This window comes from Vidua chalybeata, chromosome 5 (assembly GCF_026979565.1).
Source record: "Vidua chalybeata isolate OUT-0048 chromosome 5, bVidCha1 merged haplotype, whole genome shotgun sequence".
Classification (NCBI taxonomy): domain Eukaryota; kingdom Metazoa; phylum Chordata; class Aves; order Passeriformes; family Viduidae; genus Vidua; species Vidua chalybeata.
In genome coordinates, this window is record NC_071534.1 from 16,767,395 (window position 1) to 16,777,465 (window position 10,071).

At 51.1% G+C, this 10,071-nt stretch overlaps 1 protein-coding gene across 1 annotated transcript; it reads left to right on the forward strand.

Moving 5' to 3' along the window:
* The first annotated feature begins 610 nt into the window (after positions 1-610).
* ARHGDIB (Rho GDP dissociation inhibitor beta) lies at positions 611-9,493 on the forward strand. The gene is made up of 6 exons (XM_053944049.1): positions 611-878; positions 4,368-4,556; positions 5,120-5,203; positions 6,098-6,174; positions 7,812-7,875; positions 8,820-9,493. Exons 2-6 carry the CDS (start codon positions 4,379-4,381, stop codon positions 9,017-9,019), a joined length of 603 nt encoding a protein of 200 aa, XP_053800024.1. The 5' UTR covers positions 611-878; positions 4,368-4,378; the 3' UTR covers positions 9,020-9,493.
* Positions 9,494-10,071: the final 578 nt, after the last annotated feature.

Here is a 10,071-nt window from a genome sequence, read left to right on the forward strand (position 1 = left end):
TTTGCTGCTGTAAATGCATTAAGAGCAGTCTATCAGTCATTGCAGGCCCAGATTTGTTGTTTGCAAACGAAAATTGTGCTCTGATGACTATGTACATGAAGGATTTATGTGACTGATGAACTAAGTGGGCACTCCATGAGAAGCAAAGAAAGAGGAAATCTGATGATATTTCACAAAGTAAGGGGTGTAAAATCTTTTTGATCATTTAAGCAACCCTGGGAAATGAGAGCTTTTTCTTCCTGAGGTAGCTGATCTTTGAAACTGCTTGTGTGAGAACGGCTGGGAGTTGGGAACAATAAGCTGATTAAGTGCAGCAGGTAGCAGGAAAAATGAGGTTCATAAGAACCTCCATTTGCAATACTGCTTATCTTCCCACGTACGCAGGAATACACAACCTGATTCTCCGCATATTTTAATCGGTATAAATCAGCGCCAGTTTTTGAAATCGACCATAATTACACCAGGAAAATAAACAAAATACAATCCTGGGGAGAAAAACAAAGCTATCACCCCCCTCGCTCCCAGGCACAGCAGCCCGAAGCCGCGCACGGCGAGCACTCCCGCGTCCCTGGCCGGGCTCAGCTTCGCAGACAAAGCCCCGTGCACCTCTGCGCAAAAGGAGCGCAGCGCGGCGCCGGGCGGGCGCAGACAAAGCGGGGCAGGCGGCGGAGCGCCGCAGCATGCGGGGCCGCGCAGGGCTTCCTCTGCGGGTGGGCTGCTGCCGCGGCTCTTTTTTTTTTTTTTTTTTTTTTTCGCTGCGTGTTATTTTTTTTTTTTTTCTCCTCTCTTCACCAACTTCCTTCCTGCTCCAACTGCCAAAGCTCGAGGCTGAGCGCTGACAGCAGAGGAGGACCCCGGCCGCAGGCGCCGCTCCGCCGGTGAGTGCGAGGGGCGGGCGGGGGGAGCCGGGCAGGGGGAGCGGAGCGGGCGCGCCCCCGGCTCGCTCCGCGCTGGCGCCGCGCAACTTCGCGCCTTCGCTCCCGGGGGCTGCCGCCGGTGCCCGGTCTTGCCCGGGGAGACAGGCAGAGCCCTGCCTGCACCCGAGGGGGAAGTCAGGCTCCGCGCTGCGCCGGGGCGGAGGGGCAGGGGAAGGAAGGGAAGAGGGCCCCGCGGTCCCGGGCTGGCGGCGGGTGTGTCCCTGCGGCGTGGTACCCGGCGCTCCCCGGGCAATGGGCTACCCTTCTGTCCCCGCACCCCGGGGCTCGGCATGGGGAGGCCAGGGCTGGGGGCGCTGCTGAGTCCGGTGTGTTTCTCCCCCATCGCGGAAAATTACTTCCTCCCTGCTAAACCCGCTTCCTGGAGATAAGCCCCCGGCCAGGGGTTGGTTTGTAGAAGTGATGAGCAGACGGAGGGCAGGTAAAATGCTGCCCCTCTGACACCACTTTTTGTGCCCCGTGGAGTCATGGGGGGGTCGAGGGGGTGCCTACCCTCCACCTTATCACTGCCCCCTCCTGCTGCAGGTGCGAGGGCAGCTGTCTATCCACACAGGCACAGGCAGAGCCCAGCTGCGAGACTCTCGCACCTCTCGCCAAGGCATGATTCCTTCTTTGCCTCCTGCAGCCATCTCTCTCTAACAGGGATCCCTAACCCTGCCCTTGCCCCCTCCCTGCTGTTTCACGGGTGCTGCCAGGCCTCAGGGGTGCAGGTGATGCAGGACTGTGGGCTAGAGCTGCAGAAAGGCAAGAAAAATGTGGCAGAGCAAGACACAAAGCACACAGATTTCTCCTTGCATATAACATTGTAGGGTTAATTTTCTCATTTTAGTGAGGCTCTTGGTCTGAATGGGGGACTCCATATTAGCCCTTGGCCTGGGCAGTGGCACAGAAACTCAGGAACCCCGGCAGCAACCTGGTGTCTCTGGGGAAGCAGTGGTGCCTGAGCTCAGGAATGTGTCTCAGCTTGTGGTGGGCGCCAGCAAGCAGGGCAGGAGCTGCTGAGATGGAAGCTTTCCTCTTGGTCACCGCCTGCCTTGGAGTTTGGCAGGAAGGCAGCGTCAGGTCCATGGCTTGGGGAAAAGTGCCAGAACTTGGTCTGATCGATGCCATCCTGAGGTGCCTGTGAGCCAGAGGCTGTTCATCCCAGACAGCCTGGCTGGTCCTGTTCCCTGCAGGATCTTGCTGTTGACATGGCAGGTTGTCTGTCCACCTTTCTGGGCAGTTTTCAGAACCTAAAAGCATTCCCCCTCAAGTGAGCCACCCCCGCGGGCTGGCAGGGACGGTCTCTGCGGCATGTGTGGTGCAAAGGGAAGGTCCGAGGGATGAGGAGCAGCCAGCTGGTCCAGTCCTGACTCTGCCTTTTCTCTGCATGTGGGCAGAGATGCCTCTTTCCATCTCCGATGCTAAACTACGAGAGGTGGACATGGGAGGATGGGGGCAGGCAGGCAGCTGTGGTCTGTGCTTGCATTGGTGGCAGATGCAGCCTGGTATTGTGAGAGAGCTCAGGTCAGTGCTCAGACCTGCAGCTGGAGCCCAAGTGGAAGGCAAGACTTGGCAGTGGCTGTCATGGCTAATCACAGCCTCCTCCTGTGGAATGGCACTGAGGAGATTGTGAGGCTTTCTAAGGTGACTCTGCCACAGAGCGGTGGGGCATGTGTAATTGCTGCTTTCAGGAGGAAGCTTTTGGTTTCCTTTGTTGTGAGGACAAGCTCAAGGGCCTTTCCTATAGTATTTGGGTACTTTACACTCCTAGATCCGGGCATGAACTGAGCCAGGGTTATTCAGCTGCTGGGACCTGTTTTTTTTTCCGATTTGTTTGGGTAGAGATTCCCTTTTATTTCCCATCTGCCCATTCTGTACTAGTTCCTCATTCGCCACAAAATTGCAAAGTCGTCTTGCAATGGCCATTTCCAATTAGAATACTTGACTGAATCTTCTTGTTTGTGTGCTGGTCAGTTCTACTCTGTCCCTTTGCAACATGCCAATGTACCACTCCTTGATTATTTTTCTTCCCTGCACTGGAATTGCTCTGAGAGGTCTGCATACTACTCAGAGTTGCCTGGTGCCACTTGATGATTCACCTTAAACAGTTGTTTTTTCTTTTTTTATTCTTTTTTTTTTGGTGTGTGTTTCTTTTCTATTTTAATAAATGAAAAATCTATCCCATTATCTCTCAGTTTAAATTTTGGGAGCAGGGGCAAATGTTAAGGCCACAGCTGCAGAGAAGGACAAATGGTTTGTTTGGAAAACTGCAAATAAGCAAGCAAAAGGGGACTTTTTAGTAGAGGCAGTCCCAAAGAAGCATAAGTGAAGGTGAACTGAATGATCTGTGTAGCTTGACCAAATCCTCTTGTTGCCAAAGAACAAGGAATGGCTTGGCCATTTGTGACAACTGCCACTGTACCAGGACACTGCTCTGTTTTTCAGCCTTTCTCTGAAGAGTGGGAAGGTGGCTAGGACCATATGGCTGGCTCCTCGAGGCAGGCAGCTGACTAAGGGGCACCTGGCACAGCATTGCTTACCTCTCCTGCCTGTCCCCTGTTCCCCCATCCCATGCTCTGGCTGCCCATTGGTTGCTATTTCCTGGCTCTGGCTCCCATTTGGGATGCCACCCAAGCAGTTTTGCTGCCCTTGTGCCATTCAGCGGTGCGTGACCCAGCCCTGCTGACTGCGGCTCTGCTCTCCTGCCTGTCCACTCCGAGAGCACCACTGGAGCAGCACGGTTATGCCTGGCTCTTCTGGGGTCACCATCATGCTTCCTTCCTCAGTGGGAAGGAGTCCTGGTGGGCGCCTGCAGTGAGCTGTTAGTGGGAGCACACGGAATGCCAGCAGATGGACTATGTTGCCCGCTTCCTTGAGAGCTACAGCTGACTTGCTGATCTAAGGAAGTGGCTGTCAGGTATTCGATCTTTCTGTGAAATGTGACTTTTAACCCATTATGAGAGGGTGAACGAAACATCTGTCCTTGGCTTTATTCATGTTTCACTGTGCTCCAGTGTGTGGCAGCGGCTCTTTGTGCGAGGTAGCCCGCGAGCACTGAAGCCTTGTTCGATGGCTCGTAATTGCAGGGTTGCCGGCCACAACTGTGCTGCAGAGTGGCTGTAAATCACTCTGGTTTCAGCCTCTGCTCCTGCACCTCCTCCCTGGGAGGGAAGAATGGTGTAGGTCTGCGTGTGCGCGTGGTGCCTGCAGGGAGAGAGGAGCGGGGGTAGAGGGGGATTGTGTTTGAGCCAGAAAATCAGCACAGCAGTGTCTGGATTGCAGCCGATCACCGTCGCCATTTGCCTGTAGGAATCCTGCTGCCTTCGGCCTTCAGCACTGGGTGCGTGCCTGCCTGTTGGGGACTGAGCCACGCTGTGCCCAGAGTGAGTGCCCCCATCATACTCCCAATCCACAGCAATCTCACTGACTGCCCCCTCCTCTGTCACCCAGACCAAGTGACCATGACTGAGAAGACACAAGAACCTCATGTGGAGGATGATGATGATGAGCTGGATGGGAAACTCAATTACAAACCTCCTCCCCAGAAAACACTGCAGGAGCTGCAAGAGTTGGACAAGGATGATGAAAGCCTCGCAAAGTACAAGAAGTCCCTGCTGGGAGATGGACCAGTGGTAGTAGGTAGGCTGGGGCACACTGATAGGGAGGGACTGGGGAGATGTACTGCAACAGTGTGCTGTTGCTTCAAAGAAGACGGACCTTGTTTGGCCAGGGACATGCACTGCTTGTGCTGCAGGACTGGGGATGGGCAGGTGGAAAGCTGCACATAAAGGAAGCATGGAAGATGCTCTGAGTGTTAGGAGTTAGCAAGATTACTGGGGAGTGCTGGCATCAGAAAAGGGCTTGTGGTGGGAGATGTGTGGGTCTCAGAGGAGTTTTGGGGGTTATGAAGGGGTCAGCCTATGCTGAAAGGTGGTCTTGTTGCTCAGAATGATTCTAAGAAGGAAATTTTCTGTGGTGGAAAGACCACCTCTAGGTTTTTGTGATGGAGGCCAGAGGGATCCTTGTGGAAGGTCTGGGTAGACATGTGGACCTATTGTGCTAAGGAAGCCTGGCATTACTGGGTGTTTAATGAAATGCAGTTTCTGTGTGGCAAGGCATCCCTGTTTCTTCAGTGTAATTCCCCTCCGTTTGCCTTTAATTTTGCAAGCTGACAGCTTCCCCCTGACTTTTCCTACCTGCAGACCCAACAGCTCCCAATGTGGTGGTCACCCGACTCACTCTGGTATGTGACTCTGCTCCAGGACCGATCACTATGGACCTTACAGGTAGGCACAGGCTCTGCCCTTGGTCACAGAGGGGAACAAGCAAAAGCCCTGGCATGCTCCAAATTAAAAGAGAGTTTGTCCTTGGGATGCTGCAGTGGGTTTTAGAGGAACTCTGAAGTCATCTTAGCCTTGTTTCTTATTTTAAGGTATACACACACACATATATATATATATGTATTATATATTATATATATATAAAAAAGAAGGAGATGTAACAGAGGAAAATATTGAGAGTTTTTTCCTTCATCTAGACTGCTCTAGGAGCTTCTGGGTTTCTCTTGCCATCTCTGCTTGCTTCCTTTCAACGACACTTCATGAGCACAAGGGATGTGCATGCATTTGGGTAACAGGCTGTATTGAAACTTCAGAATCGAGCAATACTGCAGTTCCGGCTGCTGGGGGCATGGGGAGAGAACCTTATATGGGCTTTTCTGCAGAGAGAGGAAGCTGGGCCTGGAGAGGCAGAGAGGCTTCCTGTTTGCCCAAAACCATGCAGAGCCCTGTGGGGCCCAGGCAGCCTTCCAAGCTGGGCAGGAGCTGTGGAACACACTCTTCTCACCCCAGCCAGGCCTGGGCATGGATGGAGCTTCCACACACTACTGCATATGCTCAGCAACAAGTCTGTGCATAAACATCTTTGTGTATATGTACTCAGACCTGTGTTTGTTGAGGCATTATCTTCTGTGGGCACAGATACATACGAACACCCAGGAATTTCTGTGTATTTGGTCACACAACACAATCTTACACAGACGCCTGCATACTCATTTTACAGGTGTCATCCTTTGAAGGGATGCTCATCTCTGACAGCAACCCCACCTCTATCTTCCCCTCAGTGCCTGGTCTCTCCTGGCTGTGACATCTCTAGCTGACAGCTTGATTCTCTTCCTGCAGGTGACCTTGAAGCACTCAAGAAAGAGACCTTCGTATTAAAGGAAGGGGTGGAATACAGAGTTAAGATCCACTTCAGAGTAAGTTGTTTTCCTTCCAGTTGCTTCTTACCAGTTGCTAAGACCAGTCAGTGGCAGTCTATCAGATAACTAGAGCCTGGCAGAATGCCTTCCCAAAAGCTGAATGCTTGCAGAGCTCCCCTACCTTCAGGTGTTGTTCTACCCAACAAGGGATGAGGTATCTCCAGGAAATCGCTTTTGCTTGCTCACCCCTTGGAGGAAGTTGGTTTCTGTTTGCTCACACTGATAAACAACAAGTGGTTTAAAAGCCAGATGGGTAGTTTTGGTTGAGTTTGGTTTTGCTTTTTAGCCACTGGAAAATCTTTACTTCACACTAAGTGGAAATGAACAGGGAGGAGAAGAGAAGAGAAGAGAAGAGAAGAGAAGAGAAGAGAAGAGAAGAGAAGAGAAGAGAAGAAGAGAAGAGAAGAGAAGAGAAGAGAAGAGAAGAGAAGAGAAGAGAAGAGAAGAGAAGAGAAGAGAAGAGAAGAGAAGAGAAGAGAAGAGAAGAGAAGAGAAGAGAAGAGAAGAATGGCTATTTATGAAGTACTGATTCAGCCAGTAATACTGGGCTTCATGTACACATTAAAAAGATGTAATATTGTAGCATTTGGCTGAAGATACCTGAATTCTTCAGGTCGTGATTTACCTAAATGGGCTCATTTCTCCCTCACTCCCATTAATCAGTGTGTCAGCCATTTCTTCTGTTTACAGCTGAAAATGAAACTTGGCCATGCTGCAGTGTGTAATCTGATCTGAACTGATCATCTCTGCAAGTGCTTGCTTCAAAGCTGGGCTTGGAAGAGAAGGCAAAAAGGGAAGAAAGACAATTCCCTGAGAGAGATGAGGGAAGGTGTTAATATTGTGGGTTCTGTAGGGCAGATTTCCCTTTTTTCTCTGAGGCTTGCTGTCTCAGAGATGAATGTCCCCCAGTGCTCTCCCCGAGACACCTCCAGCTCTCTTTTGTGCTGTGAAATATTTCCATCTGTATTTGTGCCTTGTTGACCAGAGATACCTGAAGCCAGACAAGTTATTCTAATTCCTTCCCTCAGGTCCATGGCTGGTAAGGGCTCATACTGTGTGAATTCTACCCTGGGATGTAAAAGGATCTGTCCATCTTGTTTTCAGATTGAGTAGTGTACACTGTGGGAAGGCAGTGTATGCTGGAGGGAGCAGCAGTGGATACATCCAAGCTATCCATGGGAGATTTGAGAAAATATGAAAACTCTCCCTCTGTCTTTTGAGAAGAAACTTGCCAGCTCCCCATGGAGCTTGGAGGGCACCTGGAAGCTGCCCACCCATTGGGGCTGAAGGGATGACTCTAGTTACCCATGCATGGTTATCAGTATGAAAATTATTGAACAGGAACTCCTTGCTTCGCTTTTCTTTGTCCTCATCAGCATATCTTGAGAACCTTACTGATGTGCTCCAGTCAGCTTCAAAGTTGGGCAAAGGATGGGGAAGTGCAGGAGATGCACAGAGGATGCTAAAGGTCTCCAGGTACCTATGGAGAAGTTGTTTTAGGCACCTGTACAATGTGCCCTGTGCTGAGGCTCCCTTGTGTAGGGAGCCAAGATGGGTATGTCCCTAAGGAGGGGGAAAATCATCAGATACAGAACCAAAACTCTTCTCTTGACACTTCTGGTTACTTCCTGCAGGTAAACAGGGACATTGTGTCGGGACTGAAGTATGTGCAGCACACCTACCGGACAGGGGTGAAGGGTGAGTAAGAGCCCTGCATGCCATGCACAACACTGCTCCTACCTGTGTGTTCCCTCTTCTGGAACAAGTGTTCCTGCAGGCCTGGATTGGGACAAGGCTCCCTTGGTCCCATGTCCCAGCCTGTGCTAACACTCAGGAGGTGACTTCTCAGCAGAGTGTGTAAGCCTGCTTCACCCAGGACTGCGGTTTCTTGTTTTGTGCAAGCTCAGTATGAGCCAGCTCTGGTATCTGTATGCTACACCCCTGTCTGCAGCAGTAAAGTCCACAGAGACTCTGCTTGGACAGTGCTTGCCACAGATTGCCTTTCCATACAGAGCTCTTCTCCTCCCCTCCACCTCCTGTGCAGGGGCTCAGCCTGTGTGGAGCTTCCCACCCTCTGAAAGCTCTTCAGAAGTACTTGGTGAAATTCAGACCTGCTCTATGAAACTTCCCATTCTGTGCAGGGCCCTATGTTTGCCTGTGGGTTCTCCTCAGTGCTGCTCTTGGACAAGGCAGAGAAAGCCCCATTTTGTGCACACACACCCCACATGCATTTTTGTGCAACCACCTCTAAGGCTTCAGCATCCTGTTCAGCACACATAACTGGTGTCTTCTCACCTGTAAAGAGAAGCAGTGGGAAATCAAGGTAGATCTTGAGCCATATACTGGGTGTACTCACACCCTTCTAGCAGCCAGAATGTTCAGTTTTCTCCCAAATATGTCTCAAACCAGGACAGGTACATACATGTCAGAGTATACAAACTGAGTTGCCTGTTCACCTGCCCATCTGTGTTACCCTTCCAGCTGTCCTTATGCTTCACTAACCCACTGATTTTGCTCTCCTTTGCTGACATGGGCTGTTCCTTTCTCTCCCATCTCATTTCTGCTCTTTTGCTCATGGCTTCCTCTCTCCCTTATCAATCCCCATCTGAGGGGCTTATTCCATGTGGATTGTTTTCTCCTAGTGGACAAAGCCACATTCATGGTTGGCAGCTATGGGCCACGGCCAGAGGAGTACGAGTTCCTGACACCTATTGAAGAGGCTCCTAAGGGTATGCTGGCTCGAGGCACCTATCACAACAAATCCTTCTTCACGGATGATGACAAGCACGACCATCTCACCTGGGAGTGGAACCTGTCCATCAAGAAGGAATGGACAGAATGAGTTTACCCAGTTTGCCTTCCCCCTTCCCATCCCCTTGCCTCCTGCACCAGTCTTCAGGCCTTTGCTGCTGCTTCTGATACACTGAAAACAACCCAACAGTTCTCACCACCACCCCATCATGACACCATAATGGGTTAAATTGGGAAGCATCTCTCTCCCTCTCCCCCAGTACTTCCTCCTGTTTTCCCCATCTCTCCCGTACCAACTCCAGTCCTAGAAGTGCCTTTTTGAGGAAACAAGATCACCTGGCAGGGGTGGACTGGTCCCTGGAAAATCCCTATCTTGAATTACACTTGCCATGTGCTCTGACTCATTGTAAAGGGTTACTTACCTCCCGTGATGGTCTTCTGGTCTGTATCTGGTGCCCTACCCTGTTAAAATCCATCCTTGTGCAGGCAAAGCCAGTCAGGGGGAACGCAGCTAGATGCCGTAACAAGACTTCAGTGTCTGAGAATAAAACCAGTTTCTTTCTTCTTTTCTGCATGAGTGTCACATTCTTTTCTAGAGCATATTTCTCAGTGATGTGTGTGTGAAGAATGCAGTATAGGAAGGCTTAACAGCATATTTCAGCAGGGAAATAGCCCTCCTCTTTCAAAGCAGCAGCCTTACTCTATAAGCAAATTATTTCAGAACAGTTTCCTTCAGGGATTTCATTAATCCTTTGAAGCCCAAAGTCTGGGCTGTGATGGGGGTAGACTCCAGAGGTGGACAGCCCCCACCTCTCATCCCAGATGGCAGCTGAATGAGCCAGGGAGCTATAGCATCCCCTTCTCATGTTTAGCACTTACCGTAGCAGCTGTTCCCCAGAGCTAATGCAAGAGTTGGCATGTCCTCGTGACTAGCCTGCTGGTCAAGCACAAGAGAACAACAGCCTCTGGGATCCAGCACCTGGAGAGGGATGTTCTTAACCTAGCTGGTCACAAAGGTGCAGGGCAGCTGTGAAGTCCAGTGCTGTGGGTGAGGACACACCACGGCGGTGTTGGTGCAGCTCTCCGAGGCTGATTCCTGCACAGCAGGGAGGGGCTTTCTCCAGTTATCTCAGGAGCTGAAGG